At 44.2% G+C, this 19508-nt stretch overlaps 1 protein-coding gene across 1 annotated transcript in view; it reads left to right on the forward strand.

Moving 5' to 3' along the window:
- The window catches only part of GLI2 (GLI family zinc finger 2), a 252068-nt gene that overhangs the window by 208768 nt on the left and 23792 nt on the right, over positions 1-19508 (forward strand). The window contains exons 4-8 of the mRNA XM_066632346.1: positions 391-593; positions 3261-3452; positions 14546-14747; positions 16342-16555; positions 17129-17242. Of these exons, the coding sequence (XP_066488443.1) occupies positions 391-593; positions 3261-3452; positions 14546-14747; positions 16342-16555; positions 17129-17242 (925 nt within the window). The remainder of the gene's footprint in view (positions 1-390; positions 594-3260; positions 3453-14545; positions 14748-16341; positions 16556-17128; positions 17243-19508) is intronic.

Raw genomic sequence — 19508 nt, forward strand, 5'->3', positions numbered from 1 at the left:
CTTTTATGTAGTAAATTGTAAGTTATCTCACACATCTGTCAATATATAAAGGTTTGTTTGCCTGTCTTGAGGTTTTGACATGATGCACATTTGTTTAAATTTAATTGCTTAAATGATTAATCAACAAGACATTCTTTCATCATTTTACAGCCCTTGGCCTCTATTGTGTGGAAGTGAGACACCTTCGGTATTCTCCTTCACTGTAGCTGTTCATGTAGCCAGATGAAAAGGCCGTAATCAGTGCATCTGAGCAATGGTTAATCTGACTGAAAGTTCTGTCTTGACTGAAACTTTGTTTTTCTGTTTCATAGCATAAAATTGCACCAAAAAATGCAACGGAGACTGAACAAAACTTCATATTGATTGAACTTCTTTGTACCTCCTTTACAGACCTCCTACTCTGAGCGGAAGCCCTGTCATCTCGGACATCTCCCTCATCCGTCTTTCTCCACATCCTGTGGGACCTGCCGAATCACCTTTTAACCCCCCTCACCCCTACATGAACCCCCACATGGAACACTACCTCCGATCCATGCACAGCAGCCCTACCCTCTCAATGATCTCAGCTGCCAGAGGCCTCAGCCCTGCTGATGGTAAGTGGGACACACAAGCCTGATGAAGCAGATAGTCTTAAACTTTGTCTATATACCATATATCCCTATAATAACAGCTCTCAGTAGTGTCTAGGAAGGAAGCTGTCCCTCTACTAGAGCAATTTATTTTGAGGCAAACCATCCTCAATTATACTGGTGCTGTTGACACTTTCACAGGAATTTATTAGCAGTCTGTCCTACCTAAATCCCCACACAATGATGCAGCAGCTCTGGTGTGGCTTCAGCTGCATCCTGTGGGGGATATTCAGCTGCTGAGGTCTCTTCATGGTAATGGGACACTGTCCCCCTGCCCCGGGGTAAGCCCCAGCAGCCGCTATGGGGCAACTCGGACCTGTGCCAGCTCAATTGTTGGTGCAAGTCCATGTTGCACCATGAAGGTGCCTCAGGTTCAAGAAGGTGGTCGGGATTCAGTGTGCAGTTGCAATCGATCCCACCCCCTCCTGAGCTTGATCCGCCCCCTCCCCACCCCATCACTGCCCTATTCCGCCCTTCCTGCCTCCCTACAACCCCCTGTACAGGCTTACCTGCTCTTGCAGGTGTTTGTGGGCCTGCTGACATACAGGAGGCCACTGAGCTCCCCCAGCTGTGGGCTTGCAGCACGTGTTGGCAGAGGCTGCTTTGTGACAACAGTAAAGCAGCCTCCACCGTTGCAACAGTATTTAGCATTGTTAGTGTTGTGCTAGATTGGAGAAGAGAAAGAGGATTGGATTGGGGAAAAGGTGGATTTTTCTAGATAGATTTTAAAAAATGATTAGGAGTACTAGCCAGTCTTAATGTTCCTAGTCATTGGTGTCTCCCTGTCAGTGCCAAATGCACTTGGTGAAACACTTACCAGTTCCTCAAAGAAGCAACAATGGATAGCAGTCACCTCACTTGTCCACCACTTACATGGGAGAAGGCATGTCCCTCTTGACATATAGTGGCCAGAGAAACAGCAACTGCCCTGTGAGAAGAAGGCGACGGCAAGGTGTATCTCCCCCAACGCCCAACCCTTTTCTGTTTTAATGATTTCCCATTGTTTGATTTTATGTAAGCTGCACTGTGAGCCTTGCTGGCTCAAGAGTGAGATAAGTAAATAAAAATATGTACAGTGAAGCAAGAGTGGTATGGCCAAAAACAAACAGCCCAATCCTGTTGAGCGTCTGCACTGGCAGAATGCGCATTCTGCCAGCACACGCTGTAGCACAAGTGCTGCAAAGTGCATTTGCAACAGTTTGAGGCCCAGGCATACTGACAGGATGGCAGGAGTACGCCTGTCAGCTCTGGCAGTTGTCAGGAAGACCAAAGGAGCAAGTAAGTCTAGTGTAGGGGAGGGAGAGGGCAGAGAGGAAGTTGAACAGGGCAGGGCAAGGCTGAATGTGGTGGTGACAGGAGCAGGGGTGGGTGGATCGGCCCAGGAGGGAGTAGATTTAGTGGTACCAGCATGAGCCTTATCCAAACACCCCTCCCAGATCTGATCCACCTGAACAGATCAACGCAGACTTGTGCCAGTGATATTGCCGATGCAGGTATGAGTTGACCCATTGCAGCTGTCCCCTTACCCCATGTCCCCTTACCCCAAGGAGACCTCCAGCAGCCAAAAATCCCCTGCGGGATACAGCAGAAGCTACACCGGCACTGCTCCATCACCGCAAGGGGAGTTAGGTAGGATGGGCGGAAAGTCTGTACTATCTCTACCTAAATTATATTTGTGCTCAAGCCAAAAATTCAGCCAGGTGGAATCAAAACTGGATGCTGAACATGCTCTTCCAGCCAGGCAGACTTAACACATCTTTTAAAACCTGGTTTTTGTGTTGCTGCTGACTTGGTTTTGCGGATCCCAGAGGTCTCCCTCTGTAGCAAGTGTTAAGATTCCAAGCCTCTTCTCTAAGCAAACTACAGATGCGTTTTATTGCTCTTGTAGTCTTTCTCCCTCCTACTACTCAGGAGCCTCCTTCCTCTCTGCAAAGAAATGTTATTATTGCTCAGTATTAGAAAGGGGCCTTTGTGTTGGCTTTCAGTTTTCCTTCTTTTTCTTTTTTTTCCCCTTCTTTTTTTTAAGCCACAGTAAATAAGTTAATGGAGAGCCAACGGAGAGGCAGGTTTGAAAATTCACAAATGGGCAAAAGTGAGGATAATTGGTTCTGGCAAGCCAAATGGTTTTCTACTGCCAGGCACTAAAAGGGGGGGGGGGAGAGAGAAAAAGAAACCACTTGCTCTGTGTATTAGAGCCCTGCTTTAATTTTCTTATGCTGCTTCTCATTAACTGGGCTGTGTTTGTCTTTTTCTTTCATAATGGGCTGGGATGTTAATTCTGACAGCATTACTGCGCCTGGGTCCCTCGCCATCTCTCCTCCCTTCCTCTCGCTCCCTCTCCCTCTTGCTAGAGTGTATTCATACAGCAGGATTATTAGAGGGGGTGTGTAGAAATAAGAGATTGTTTATAAATTTGCGGAAATGGAGGAATGTGGAGGGCCCCAGCCTGGTGTCCTTTGTCCACAGAGAGCATATGTCCCAAGTAAACGTCAGAGTGGTAACTACAAGCTTTTGGCAGGGACAGGGGAGAATCTAACGTCACTGCCGAAGTTTTACTCACAGTGGAAATACTTTAGCCTTGTTGTTTCTCCCTCCCCCCTCCTCTGCCCCTGTCTTTCTTTGCCTGTACAGTAGCTCATGAGCATCTGAAAGAGAGAGGTCTCTTTGGCCTGCCCCCTCCTCCTCCAGGAGCGAACCCTGCGGACTACTATCACCAGATGACGCTCATGGCCAGTCATGCAAATCCTTATGGAGACCTCCTCATGCAGAGTGGGGGAGCAGCCAGTGCGACGCACCTTCATGAGTACCTCAGCCCTGTAGATGGTGAGTAAAGGAAGCTTGAGCCTTCCTCAGTTGTGAACACCCCAAGAGCACTCTTGGCTGAACGCTTGTCTCCTCAGCAGATGTCCGGCTCTTTCACTGTGTTCCTAGTTGCAATAGAGAACACTGCTGATCTGTAATTAGCAGATGACTTTATTCATAATAGTGTTCTGGTTGTAAAAGTGTGTCTGTGTGTGTGTGGCTATGTATGTGTCTGTGTGTTTAGGTTTTGTTAAAAGACAAGATGGGACACAGGACGGTAAAAACCTTCCTACTCCTTGTTCTGGTGTCCATCTCTAGGTCCTGTTTTGTGACATATGTAGATGGTAGAACCAGAGGAAAAAGGGCCACACCCTGATTCAGAACCAATCCAGTCAAAATCATACAATCATACATAATGCAAAATTCTAGGTGAAACTCTGGCATCAGGTACTGATAGGCTATGTGTGAGCTGACAGGACTTTAAGGTGCTAATGAGGAAAAGCGGGTCACTTGATAATATGAAAACACATGCAGAACTCCCCCTCATAACGTGGGAGGGCAAAGGGCAGTCAAAATGGTTTTATTCCAGCATGTTCTTTGCTTTGCCGGTTTCAGCTGTATGCTCTGAAGCAGCAAGGGCCCCTTCAAAACAGTTAAGCAAGTGAAGAATTAATTCAACAGCACAGTTTTTGTGATAACTGTTTCCTCTAGTTATTGAGGTTGATGGAATTTTGTTTGTTTGCTTGCTTTTAAGACAGTTTCTGTGAACGCATCTCAGCCAAACTGAAGCATGCCCAGTTTAAGTCCCATTGGTAGGAGAGAGCTAAACAGATACTTAAGTCTCCCATGGAAATAAATGGGACTTACAAGTGCTTGACTTTGTCTGGATTGTGCACTTTGTGTTTCTCCTTGTAACAAGAGCAAAAGAAGCTGTTGCAACTGGAAATTGAGAAAACAGGAACACTAATCTAGGGCTAAAACACTACAGAAACTTTTATCACCAAGGCTTGACTAACTTGCATCCTGAGGTGCTAAGTGATTACCATATTTGGGCTTAGGTGGAAAAAAGTTTACCAGACCAAGAAAAAAAGTTCCACAGCAGTCTTTAGACATATGCACAGAATCCTCTGTAATTCCATAGCCTTGTGGCCAATTTGAGTCCTTTGTTTTATTGGTCACATTCTAGCTTGCAGGAACAAATATTAGCAAGGTACAGGTAACTATGTTTGTGTGTTGCAGCAAAAAAAGACAAAGGGGTTTTATCCTACTGTTCCTTTCCTCTGAAGAATGGACTCCTTGCTGTGGAAGGAGCCCCTATAACAGGAAGAAGAACACCTCAGGATATAATCTATTGAAAGAAGCTGCACCTTAAATACTTACCAATTCATTGTGACCTGAACTTGGTTGGCAAAAGCCCATTTCACATCTAAGATTGGAAAAATGGTAAAGACATGGACAGATGGGTTGAGGTTCAGCAAAGGGGGGAAAAAAGCCAAAAACAATTTGCTTCCATGTTTCAGATTGTTGAAAACTCCTTTATCACATCCCTACTGTATACCTTCCAGTATTTCAGTCTGGAAGAATCTGAATCAAGAATCTGGTTAATCTTTCCTGCTGATGCTCACTTCACAATACACTAGTTCGCCTTTTAACGTGTCACAGGACTCTTCTCTGGGGGCAGCTATGGAGTACAGTTTCCAGTTCTGCACAGCTGCATTTATGTTAATGTCACGCAAGAGGACACATAGCTTTGGCAGCCTCCAGAGAATGAGATCAGCTTTTAAGGTTGCTCCCACCCACCCCCCTTACTTCTCGTGCTCCTCTGGTTTGCTATCCATATTACAAAAAGCAGGATAGGCAATTACTTTTGATGGCATGCTCTTGCTGTCGTGGCAAGCAGTAGGCTGTGGTGCTTACTCACAAGTTGAAATACTGCTGGGAGAGGATGTCCAGCCTGCTCCTGGACAAAATGGACAGAGTAGCTAGAACCACTCTGGCAAGTAGGCTACTTCTGGTCTAGTCAACATCACTTCGAGAAGGGAGGAATGGAGGGCAGAGATTTCCCCAATGGGCTGTGTACCAATTTATCCAAGCTTCCTCTTGCAAGCATCAAACACACAGAAGGCAGTGTATCTCACAGAAGGTTTGGCTGGGCACTGAAAGAACATTGTGGGAGAAGTATTTCTTTAATAAGATACTTCCCAGTCACAAAGTCCAGGAGAGAAGCCCTAAGAAGGGATCCTACTCTGAGCATGGCAGAGATTGTGCTAGCTGTTCCCAAGGTATGTCCCAGGAAATACAGTTGATGCAGATGAGCCTTGAGAGATAGTGGGACCAGGCAAACAAGTAAAGTGAACATTGCCCTTTTAGAAGTGGACATAGATGTTAGCTTCTCTAAACAGATGTAACCCACATAATTATGTTCTAGGCCCCAGCCAGGCTCAATTCACACTAGGTTTGCCTGAGATCAGTAATCCCTTCTCTTGTTCATAATGAGTAGGCCCTCTTGATGGACACACTTGCCCCAGATGAGTATCCAACTGAGGGCACAATCCTAACCAGGTCTACTCAAAAGTAAGGCCTATTTTGTTCAATAGGGCTTACTCTCAGGAAAGTGTGGTTAGGATTGCAGCCTGGATCTCCTAAATGGATGAATAAAGCAGCCAAAATCAACTCTCTATCCCTCACTTCAATCATCCAAAAGGACTGGAATTGGACCACAGTGCTGCCTTCTGCATTTTGACACCTGAAAAACCAAAAATGTGTGTGCTCTTGTGTAAGTGTGATCCCCAAGGGACTAGAACTTATTTATAATGGCAGAATAAAAGAGTGATTTAAAGCAAGAACGTGACCCTCCTCCCTTGCCACCTGCCTGGAACTCTCCGGAAACTTGCTAAGAATGACTGCTTCACACCACTTTATGATGAGGCAGACCCTATGTCCTGCCCTATGTCTGCAAGGTTGATTTTATGTGAATAGCACCTTATTTTTAAAGGGGAGGGTCAACTTGCTGTTGGTCTGGAAAGTCTCTAACTTTCGTGATGAATAAATTCCAAAACGCTGCAACCAGAAGTGCAAAGTTGGCAGGCAGAATAAATTAGGCAGTGTGCCTGTACCACATGCATTCAGCTGAAGTAGTAAGAGAAAACAAACTAGTAGTAACCTTGGGGCAGGGAGAGGAGTGCATTTGGAGACCTTTAGGGTGCTGTTTACTGCAGCATAAGTAGCCTATTAGCAAGGCCCATTCCCACAGCTGCCACTCTTTTTGCTTCTGAGTTGGTACCTGGGAGGAGGCAGGACTCAGGTAGCATACCTCAGCAGTCAAGATTTTGCCCATAAACTAGGATCGGGCTGCTGTTATTTTAACAAACTATAGTCTGCAAGAAGAGCAATTTCTGTTCAAGTGATATCCACCTGGCATGTGCAAAACTATCTTGAGAGATTTCAAATGTCTCTAGTCTTATCAAAATGCTTTTTGCTTCCCTTGAAATGCCTCAGATGTTTAGTCTCAGGAGGAACCAACGGATTTTTCACATCAACGTTCATGTCAGGCAAAATTTTGCGGCCTATTTTAATCTCACCTGCTCCCATGTATACAGTATTGGGATATAAGGTCCCAGTAATGCTATGTTTTGTAACCTAGTAGGTTACAAAACATGGATTAAATCCCAAAAAATTATAAAGTCAACATCTACATGACTAGTCATCATAAGCAGCTTGTTGCTATCAAGGTGGAATAGATTTTTTTTTTCAAAATTGTGATTATTCTTCATGCACTTAGCTTGAAAACATAATTCTGCTTTTGAGGAAATTCAGTGACGTGTGTGTTCAGCTAAAAATAGCATTTAAGATTGAAGGGATACTTCCTCCACCCCGTCTCCAAGAGCTCTTTTCTCAGATCTTTTCTCTGCTGAGTCCTATGTTCTAAAAGAATCCCATTTCCGCATACAGGTATAAGGATTGCTATACAACCATGTTTGTGTCTTGTGTGACAGAAAGCCACTTTTTTGTTCTCCCTGGAAGGATCTTGTAATACCTTGGCTTGGCTTAGCATTCATTGCTTGGCTTTCACTACAGAGATGATGCCACAGCATAGAAAATGCTAATAAGGAAGCAATTTAGTGAAAATGATTATGGCTGTTTGCTGGTTAGCAATAACAGGATTGTTCTTATGTCAAACACAAACCTCACTTTGATCATATATTTCTCACCTTTGGCTGTGATTGGATGTCTTATGGGAATGCTTCTGCTTGAGTGTCCTATGAATAGAATTTTCCATTTTCAGAGGAAGAGGGAGGATGGATTTCAGTAGTTCTATGGTTATTTAAGCTCATCCTTTTTCCTGTTGCTTCTGTATAGTGGGTATCTTTCTGACACACCAAGGCTTTTGTAGGGAGGTTGAAGGACTGCAGGATAGGCCCACAGCAGTTAGCAGCTGCTTTCAGCTTTATTCTCCACTGTGGAAAAAGTGGAAGGTCTTCGGAGCTGCTCCATAGCAGAAATTTGGAGTTCAGAGCCTACAGGTATACTATTGTATGTACGGAGGTAGGGTTAGGCATAAATCAGTGTGTATCTTTCAAACCCCAAATAAAAATAAATCTAGAACTCTTAAGGTGCAATCCAAACTGTGCCCTATGCCGGCCCAAGTCCCTTGGGCCAGCCTAGGAGGGTCGCAAACGTGCCGTAAAGCACGGGCAGGTGATGGGCCAGGGCAGGCCATGGGCGGCCCTGGGGGCGGGCAGGCAGGGAGCAGGAGGTGGGGCTGAGATCCGGCAGAGACTCCCCAGCAGTCTCCCCGGGGAGAACAGAGTGACTTCAAGTCGCTCTGCTCTCCTTGGACTTGCGCCACCTCCAGAGGTGGCGCAAGTCCAAGGAAACCCATTGGGGCCAGCAGCCCTTACCCAGGAGTAAGGGGAAACGTTTCCCCTTACCTCTGGCTGAACCACTTCTGGCCACAATCCTGCGCTGGATACAGCACAAGCCTCCTGGCTTGCCTGTTCCAGCGCAGGTTAGGACTGCGCCCTTAATGTGTTATTTATATTTATGCATTTGCAACGCAGTCCTATATATAAACATGGAAGTAAGCCCCATAGTGTTCCATAAGACTTATGCTCAAGTAAGTGCGCATAGGATTGCAACTTAAAACTGTATGTGCCAAACACCGGCCAATTTAGAGAAAAGTTACTTCTTACTAAGCAATATACTGCCTGCATTTTTTTTTCTTATATACCCACCTGTAAAAAGGACTAGAGAGAAACTACATTTCTAGAAGTGCTGAAAATTCAGAAGAAAGTCTTGGAACAGTCCAGAAGGGTCTTCTGCCAACCCACTCAGGCCCTCTCCACCCTTCTGCAACAGCCTTGCCTTGGAGGCAACAACAGAAAAGCCAACCATTTGCAAGGGAATTGGTCTTAACATAGATTCAGGTGAATTGCTGATGAAGGGTCTAATGTGGGGAGGCCCCTACAGAGCGGTACAGTCACAGACATGTGTCAAGCTGATTGCTTGAAACTGGTTTCGGATAATATCATGCTCCACAGAAGCAGATTCTCCCTGCTTCCTATTCCTTCACAAGAATGTCACATTACAAATCTGGGCTTTGCTGTCCTCATTCCTAATCCCTCTTGAGTAGATGCTCAGACTGTCTGCCATGATGTTCTTAAGGAGGAAGAGAAACATAGAGAACATACACTTTCCATTTTCACATGGCAAAAGAGCATCTGAAGCCATTCTAAAGAAACCTGCTTTTGAGAGAGAGAGAGAGAGAGAGAGAGAAGGAAGGCTGAGCTGATATTCTCAAGTTACCCTGAATATCAGCTGATCTGCCTTGGGATGCTGGATAGCAGTGGTCATTGTGAAGGTAGTTGGCTTGCTAAGAAAAGCACCATGAGATTCCCAAGCTTTCTCTCTTTGCTTAACTCACAGGCAGCCCAATACTAACTTGCCCCGGAGCATACAAAGCAGAATTGGGGCTGAAATCTGAGCAGCCTGTGGCAAGGGGAATCGCTTCCTGCACACTTTGTCACACTGTAGCAGCCCCAAAGAATCTACTCAGATCTGTGCTACCTAAAGAGGTGGTGCAGATCCAAGCAGCCCCGGACTGGCCTAGGCTGCACAGGACTGGGTTTAGGATCCGGCATAAGTGCCAGATCCTGACCCCACCCCTTGCTTACCTCCTCTCCTCTCATGGGCCTGCTCACCACCCACCCTCCCACTGCCCCAGAACGCCTCCATCCCCATGCCCCCCCAGACTCCCATGCCCGCCGAGCTAAGCCGACTTACCGATACACCAGCGAATCAGGGCCTGCATCGGCCTCCATCCTCCTTGCAGCACTTTTGCGACTGTCTTGGGACAGCGCAAGGCACTTGCATCAGCCCAACAGCATTCTAGAATTGCGCCCTGAGAATGCCAGCAAATTTTTCTCTAGCCATTACATCTATGAAGGTAGGTTTGACAATGAATCCCTCTGAGAGAGTGTGCAAAATGAGGATGGATTTATGGAAGTCCCACAAAGTGTGATAGGAGGAGTTCCAGAGGAGAGGTGATGGGAGCACTGACTAGCAGAAGCCAAATAAATTCTGTAAAAACCCTCCAAATAACCATCTTATCTTAATTTGCAGAGCTCGCTAAACTAAGTTTTCATTTGGGCAGAATTTTTATTCTTTAAACACAGCTTATACAAAGCTTACCATTTTCATCCATGAAGCTTACATTACTTTCTCAAATATTATCTATGTGGTAACGTGGAAGGAAAAGGGGAAGACAAGTTGTTCGTAATGCACATGAGCATTTTGGACAATGCGCCTTTTAGTTTTGCAGTATTAGACAAACTCATTGAAGAAAAAAATCACTGAAACTCTCATGTGTGAACAACTGCTGTTATTTTCTCATAACTATGTGTGTGCTGCTTTTCTGTGAGGAAAAACAAACTTTCTATTTCCTTGCTTTGTTCCTGCTGGGACGTTTACTCTGGGAGAGTAAAATCATTCATCTGTACAGTAATCCAAAGTCAATGTTGCACCTTCAACACATGAACCCATCATAAAATATAAGAAATTGTAGGAGGCTTTAAGTAAAAACGTAAGCCAGAATCATTGATACTATATTAGCAGCACAATCCTCACTTGTGCTGGAACTGGCAGGCCAGCGGGCCTGGCTGTATCCTGTGCAAGTTTGGGTCTGGCTGAGGCTTGGCCTGAGGCAAGGGGAGAAAATTCCCTTTACCCCAGGGAGAGCTGCAGTAGCCCCAATGGGTCTACTTGGATCTGCATCTGAGCAGAACAGAGCAGTCTGGAGCCACTCCACGCTGCCTGGAAACCGGGTTAGGATTTGGCATAACTGCTGGGTCCTTGCCCCACCACCTGCTGCCCACCTGCCTACCCATGGGACCACCCACAGGATCACCCTTACCCACCCCAAAACGCCTTCTCCCCATCTCCTCTCCACCCTCCCCAGACCCTTGCGCCAGCCAACCTCAGCCAGTGTGGACCTACCATTCCCCATCAGTGCAGAGACTGGATTCAGCCTCTGTGGGCTGGCGAACATTCCTGCAGTGGCCCAGCTTATTCCCATGGAGGCACAAACATACTTTACAGCACATTTGAGACCCTCCTGGGCCGGTGCAAGGGACTTGCACCAGCCCAGTGCGTAGTTAGGATTGCGCCCTAGAACAAACAAAAAAACACCTTTTCCCACAGCCTGCAGTACCTGGAGGATTTAAATTAGAACAGACAGTAATAAAATGCATATTACTTGATTTGTGCTGGAAGAGTCCCAGGCCAACCTGCAGAATCTGACAGCTTCCAGCAGAGTTTTATGCTGGGGAAAAAATTACTTATGCGTGCAGTGAATGGGGTGTGCTAGATGGCTGCACCAATAAAACCAGGCTGCTGTTGGACATCAAGACTTCTTCCTTCATCAAATTAATGGGGACCAGTGGTGGATCTGACACTGTGGGCATAAATCATAGGAAGAAGCAGCGAGGAACGAGTACAAGGCATTTCTTTCTATTTCGTAATTTATCAAGGGAAGTGGCACATTAATAAACAGATCTCCCTTGAGGTACGGGAATAACAGAGACAAATACGACTGTCAAACCCAGCCTGGTTCCTCCTCTTAGCAAGATAGGAGGTTGGACAGAGAGAAACTGTGGGTTGTGTGTGTGTGTATTTGTGTGTGTAACTTCTACTATCACAATAGAATCTTGAAGTTCTAATCACAATCAGGGCTCTTTGGTGCAAGACACTGCACGGCTCCTCATTAGTCTACTCGCTGTCACTCGAGAGCACATTCACACAGAGGTGTTGTGAAAGGGGGTCAGATACACATTGGGTGCTCCAATCTCTACTGTGCATGTTGCTTGAGATGCTCATACTGCTGTCCCACGCAACTGCAGGTAAAACTTGGCAATACTGGCAACCAGCTAGGGAACCTGCAATGTTAACATGAGAAACCTCAAAAGAACGGAGCACCTACCCTTTCAAGAGGCTTCCTGCATTTCCAGTTTAACCCATATATGATAGATTTTATGCATAGGAAGACTGTGCAGTCCTGCAGCCCTTTTTCAGCAAGCCCCATATAAATAGTATCACCCTCTTTCAACATATAATAATTAAATGTGACTATGGTTCCCCAAAGCATTCATGTAAATCAGTCATTTCCAAACTTTTTAGCACCAGGACCCACTTTTTAAAATGACACTTTAAAATCACTCCATCACAGTGATTCTCAAATATTTAGCACTGGGACCCACTTTTGAGAATGAGAATCTGCCAGGACCCACCGGAAGTGATGTCATGGCTGGAAGTGACATCATCAAGCAGGAAAATTTTTAACAATCCTAGGCTGCGATCCTACTCACGCTTACCCAGGAGTAAGTCCCATTTACTGTCATTGTTAAATGCATATACATAGTAGCCTGTTAAAAGTACAGATGTGTCACATTTCCCCAAATGCTATCACATACCATGGTAGCAGCAAGTCTACTCTATTAAAAATAAAATACTGAATATCTGATGTTTCTATCATCCTTTGGTGACCCACCAAAAATCAGGGCTCTTCACACCACTGGGTCCCGACCCACAGTTTGGGAACTACTGAAGTAAATCGCAACATCAGCCGTAAGTCAAAAAGTTATGTTGAATTCATCGTAGGCTTTTTCCTTCATCTGATTTTAGATCCTGTTAGATCTTTACAACTGATCTTAAATACTGCTAATTAACAAGAGAACACTCTGTCCTTTTTCTCAGTGTCACCTACTCCTGTGTACATTTGGTTGTCCGACTCCTGCAGATCACTCTGACAATTGCTAATACAGTGAGTGTCTCTTCAAGCAATGGATCCTGCCCAAATAGATTATCTCTCTTTTTTTTTACTGTAGTAGTGGTGAAAAACTTTGAATAACAGGGCCAGCCAAATAAGGGTACCTATTCTGCAAATACAAAGTTATATTTCACTAATAATAAATATAATATACTTAGCCTCTTCCAACCATCTGAATTGCCCTGGACCCAAATGGTATCCATCTCTAAATATCAAATGTAGTCCAGCCTCCATTCCTTGAATCAAGCAGGCAAACAGATTACTAGTTTTTTTCTTTAGCAAGGAAAGCAAACAACCTAGCTAGTAATTAAATACCAAACTCTTATGAAGTCATCTGAAGAGGACAGACCCAAAACGAAGGATTTAAACTGACTACCTCCTCTTACTTTGCTTATTCTCAAAATAGAGAAGTTCTTTGAAGAAAGCCAAACAGCTCCGTTGAGGACTGTGAATTTACCCACACCTGCCAGAAGGCAAAGAGTCTTGCCTGTTGTACAAATGGCCCATGACTGCTACCTGCCTTACGCTCATTAAATCTTAGGTTTACCCCAACCAGCAGGCATTCAGCCCTTGATGCAAAACTGTTTTCCTTTGGCAGCGTCCTTGGCTGGTTCCTCTTTGGCCTTCTACCCCTTGGCCCTCAGTGCCAAGTTAGCTTTGCCGAGCAGGGGTGAACTCCAGCCTGATGTCCAGACATGCACACCCTATCTCAGCTTTGGTGGTGTGCTTTGATCCTACCAGGACACATGGGGCTGGCCTGACTTCTCTTCCTTTTATCTAACTTGAGCTTCTTGGGTCTGCTTTTTTATTGCCTTGATTGTTGGTTGCCAGTGGCAGAACCTCTTTATTTCAGTAGGAATGAGCTGACATTCTGCCTGCACTCTGCACTGATCTTCCTGTCCCTGGAACCAAGGCATGATCTAATTCTCATCAAGCAGCTTCACTTGAAATGCAATCATACAGTGGCTATTCTCCATTCTTCTGTTTCAGTTTGGCAATTCACAATGAGGAATTTCCTTTCTCCACTGTTTCTTGGGGGGGGGGGCACAAGGTGAAGATCCTAGGTCCTGCACAATGAGCCGCTATACATAAATAGCTTGACATGTGGAAAATGGCATCCGCATGATTCAAATTAAAATGGCCACTCAGCTGTAGGGATACTACTACTTATTATTTATATAGGGATTTCCCTAAATGCTCACAAAAGTCCACATTTATTTTATTGATACTCCTTACAACAATCTTTAATATAGACCAGCTTAATTCTAATGTAGGCCTGCAGAGGAGAACTCTTTATATGAATCACGATGGTGCACAAGGGAGACTCAATGCAGAATAGTGGCTACAGCACAAAACTCAGTCCAGAGAGACCTGGGTTCAAATCCTCACTCAGCAGTGAAGGACAGTGAGTGATTTTGAGCCAGTTACTCTCCTCTCTGCTGAACCACCTCACACATTGTTGGGTGTATAAAGTGGGATCATCATCTCCATGAACACTGTCCTGAGCTCCATAGAGGAAAGGAGGGATACCAATAATGACTGGCTGCTTTGGAGAAGCTGACTTAGCTATGGCCCTTGAGACAAATTTGAATTTCTGCACAGAGTTTTTCACTTCTCTTCATTTCAAATCCAGAACAATCTTGATCCCTACCACAGGATAAAGGAAAAATGCTAGATGTTTTATTTTCTGTTTTTATGGTATTTAGCTTTACAGAAACAAACAACAACAAAAAAGATTAACACTGGCTTCATTCTATTTTAATTTATAGACTTTTATTTTTTCCCCACACAGTATCAAGATTCTCCAGCCCAAGAGTGACACCAAGATTAAGTCGAAAGCGAGCACTTTCCATATCCCCGTTGTCCGATGCCAGCATTGATCTTCAGACAATGATCCGAACCTCCCCAAATTCCTTGGTGGCTTACATAAACAACTCCAGAAGCAGTTCTGCAGCTAGTGGCTCTTATGGGCATTTATCAGCAGGGGCAATAAGGTAAGAGAGATGGAGCATCTCATGGTTAAGAACTCACTTATTCTAGTGGACCTGAAGTCAGTGAACTGAGGGCCCAATCGTACCCAACTTTCCAGCACCGGTACAGTCGCAATGCAGCCTCAAGGTAAGGGAATAAATGTTCCCATACCTTGAGGAGGCCTCTGTGACTCTCTCCCCACTACAGGATGCAGTACATACACCATTGGCACGGCTGCACCAGCACTGGAAAATTGGATGGGATTGGGCCCTGACTCTTTCACAACACTGGTTCTGGATGAATTCTGGTTCTGAATGCCCTTCAGGGAGATAGTGGGGTAGAAATTTAGTAAATAATCAAAGAAATAAAAATAAAACAAATGGGGCTGATTAGGGATCCTCACCAAGTGAAGGCTTCAGCACTCTGAAGGAATAATTGTGTGCAAAATGGATTTCATTCCTGTACCATATCTGTTACAGAGACATAGGTGCATAAAGTCACACAGCAATTTTCATGTTTCTTTTTTCACATGATAGAAAATGGTTGTTTTTAGCAGCACATTTAAGGAAGGAGGGAAGAAGTGAATAGCCTTAACAGCATTCTGGATTTCCCTTGTGCTGTCATGAAAGCCCTCATGCCCCAATTACTGTGCATAGTATAATTGTACTATAGAGTATCCATTTTGAAATACAATCTTTATTACTACCACTTTAGGGTAATTAATGGTATGAGGATTACAGCTCCAGGAAATATGGGTAACTATTAAAGTAATGTAACGATCTCGCATTTGCCCCAGTATTTCTCCAGGCTTCAAATGTCCAGGAAGATATTACCTGCCCTGTGAATTTGGCTTTTGATCTAGATTTAGCTTCAGTCTACCTATATTTACATAGACTTGCCTTCTCTACTGTCGTAATGACACAAGTAACAGACCTGTGGCCCTTTCCCTCTTTGGCTCTTACTTAAGCTGAGTAAGGTGTCTAGGAATATTTCGCTGTTCTGTGCAAAGTCTTCAGATGTGAGTATTGGACTTGGGTGATCCAGAACTCCAAAAGAGGGCCTGCAATCCATGAACAAAGTTAGGTTTGGCTCTGGACCTGGCTATGTGCAGGTTGTATTCTGCAAAGACAACACAGGTAACAAACAAAGGCCATGTCTAGGGAGATTGGTGGCCTTTAAAAGATAAAAGAAAGTGTAGGAAGCTTTTCTAAAGATCTCATAAGAAAAAGCCACCTTGGGCCACTTCAGAGAGAAAGGTGGGATAGAAATACTCTATAGAAATAAATAAACAGAGTCAAAAGAAAGTGTAATAATCTCGTTGTTATTTACTATAAAATAAAATAAAATAATGCAAGAGATAGAATAGAATAGAACAGCATCCCTTTTTGTGGTCTGAATTTGTTAACACTGCAGATTCCTGTCCCTTCTTTGTCATGTTCTTAGAAGGCAGACCCATGGGGCAGCATTGCTGGTACATTCCTGAAAACAGAAACCCAGCAATGTTAACCTTAGCTCCATTCCCTTAATTGGCAGGCTGTCCTACCCTTAACCAGGCATCACTCTCCGGTGTCCCAACTATGTATTATCTTTGTGCCATGTGATGTGCTTTCTCTCCAGTCCAGCGTTCACCTTTCCCCACCCAATCAATCCAGTGACATACCAGCAGATTATGAATCAGCAAAGAGGCCTGAGCTCTGCATTTGGACATACGCCTCCTTTCATCCAGCCGTCCCCAACCTTTCCTGCACGGCAGCATGTAGCTGTTATCTCTGTCAATTCAAGTCCTGCTCAGATCAGCAACAGCAGTAATTGCATAGCTGATTCCAACCAGGTAGGATCCTCACTGGCTTCTGACAAGCTTTAACTGGGCTCCCTGCAAACTCCTTTATAAAGATCCGAAGTGTCCATTAAAAGTAATATTTTCAGTTATCAAATATATCCATTTTAACCCTTAACAAGGTTGAATGTTCACTTACACAGATATTCAGTTATCCTGTTATTGTTGTACTATGATTGGACAAAAATCTCTCACAACAAATGGAAACGCATCTGAATTTGACCATTTATATTTCCCATGATCAAATTAAGAAGATCTCAGATTTAAAAATTAACCAGTGAATTTGCTTCTCCAGCATCCGCATATTCCTGGAAAAGGAATCAGGTGCATTCAGATGTTCAACTCATCATTATTCTGATGCAACTAGTGATAATAAATATTTTTCTAGAGATAAGTTGGGCAATCTGTGCTCAAAGACTTCACTTCATATACATTGGGTGAAACCTATTTCCTTAGAGAAAACCTGAATTAATTCTTCCCCCGATCTTACTAAATCATTGTGGTGGTGATGCTACATTTCCTTGACAGTCTTTATATGACACCCTCACCCCATTTTTGTTTCCTTAGAGCAAGCAGAGTAGCGAGTCAGCTGTCAGCAGCACTGTCAATCCAATCATTAACAAACGCAGCAAAGTCAAGACTGAAATGGAGACTATACCACCAGCTTCCCCACCTACTCAGGTAAATCTTTGGTGCAAGCTTGTTTTCAACGCCAGACCTTTAGACCCCAGAATTTTGACACTGTTATGACAAATGACTAATTTTGGGCTTCTCTGCAATCAGCAACAAGACAGTAGCTTCCAATACAACTGTTTGTTTTGAAAATATGAAAAAGGCACAGTAGTAACACCACAAATCTTCACAGCTGTGTTCATTTGGATGTATTTCCAGAGACTGGACTGATCTATCTCACCAGGATTGTGGTTATTGTTTCCCTTCTTTTGGTGCATCAGAGACGGTCATGAAGCTAGAGAGCAGCTATTGGGGTTTGTTCCCCAATTACATTTTCTTTGAGGGATTCAGAATTTTTCTCATTCTGAGGTCTAAATTTATCGATTTCTTTTTTTTTTCGTATGGTTGCTCTTTTCCATAGTCAACTCCCAACGTCATGTCACATCAAGAATGTCTTCAATTCTGCATTGCATGAATGAGTTGGATTATGTGGGGACAAACACATACTCTTATCAAAGCTACTGGTATAAGAAGTATCCATTTTCAGGTTATGCCTCGTTATTCACTGGGTTTCTGTTCCCAGTAGAAAAATCAGTAGATACCAAAAAAAAAAAAAAAATCAGTAGACACCAAATCAGTGGAAAAATAGCTTTAGAGACCCACTTCCAGTTTCTTTCACCTCCATTGTTGCCCCCAAATGCTTTAGTATAGATGCCATACTATATTCAGCCACTAGATGAAGTGAGTAATGGAATTTAATGGAATGAAATTATTCCATTAGATTACATTATTGATCCCATCTAGTGGCTGAATATGGTATAGCATCTATACCAATGCATTCTGGGGCAACAATGGAGGAGCAAGAGATGCAGAAGTGGGTCTTTAAAGCTATCTTTAACCCCGAGAAGCTTGCAACCAGTGAGGTTTAACAGCGCAAAGTTAGGAAACTGGATTTTGGTTCTTTTTTTTCCTTGTTACAAGGCATTTAAAGGTGAACCCCAATGTCTGTGGTGAGTCAAATCAGTGGATACTGAGGTCCCACCTATAAAGTAGAAATTCAGGTGCTAACCTGTGATGGGAGAGCCTATGGTAGCCATATGTAGGGTAAGAAGGAATTTCTCCCAGGTCAGATTCACTGGTGACCTGGGACAGGAAGAGGGAGATGCTTCACCTTCCCCTGCAGCATATGGTTTGACTTGCTTGCTCGAGTAATATGAAGCTATTCAACTGCCACTGTCAGTAGTGAATGTGCATTCTGATTGTGAGACTCTGTGATCTGGATAATGGAAGCCGCTCTGTAGTGGGGCTTGTGAATGGATGGTTCTGCCAAGCAAGGTGGAAAGGGGGGAGTGTTGGACTAGATTTCCTTTGGGTCCCTTCCAACCCATAGAATGGCACCAGCATTGAAACCTAGAATGTCCCCATTTCTTTGTAGCATCAAATGGAAGCAATAGCTCTGACACATGACTGAACCTGCAGTTCATATTCAGGGGGGAGGACTAGCAGCACTGCTGTGTGTAGTATTTTGAAAAATGCATGGGTCTATGTTTTCAGGTTGGACAAAATTTATGGCTGGGGATGTTGCATTTGGACTGGCTTGAAGTTTTCAAGGTAATAGATATCCTACCCTAAGCCCTAGCATAATGGGTAGCTGCAGATTTTTATGAGTGATTGGAGTGAGACCTCCTGTAGGTTCTTGGGTCACTGAATCCTCCTGCTAGCTGAGGTGGAAATGCCATATTTCAGTGAAGCTCCTTTAAAAAGGATGTTTGACACTTCTAGACTGCAAAGCAAGCAGTAATGGTGTCTCAGAGCAAACATAGATTACAGGGAGATCTTGCATGTAGGTAGGGAGCAATCCGGAAGGGAGCTGTCCCTTTTCAGGAAGGAATTGCTCACAGAAGCATCCTTTACCTTGGTGACACAACATTTGACACCCAGAAGGGCCCACCGGCTTCTGTGTTCTTGTCAGAGCCATGTGCTTCCAAACAGTTTAATGGCCGACTGTATCTATCTGACTGTCCTTTATCACAACTGTAAACTATCGGGAGTGCTCTGGGCACTTCATTTTCATGAAATATGAGGCTTTGCTATTGTCAAGCCAACAGAAGAGCTTATGACAAATTCCTCTTTCAGCTCCAGTTCAGAAGCGGGTTTTGGCATGATGCATGGGGACAGCAACATGTGCAATCATCAGGGGGCTGATAAAATTGATGAAGATAGCATATCTGGGAAAGATAAACATGCTGTAGTCAGCACGATTAGGGCAAAGAGG

The sequence above is a fragment of the Tiliqua scincoides genome, chromosome 1, assembly GCF_035046505.1.
Source record: "Tiliqua scincoides isolate rTilSci1 chromosome 1, rTilSci1.hap2, whole genome shotgun sequence".
NCBI classification, from domain to species: Eukaryota; Metazoa; Chordata; class Lepidosauria; order Squamata; family Scincidae; genus Tiliqua; species Tiliqua scincoides.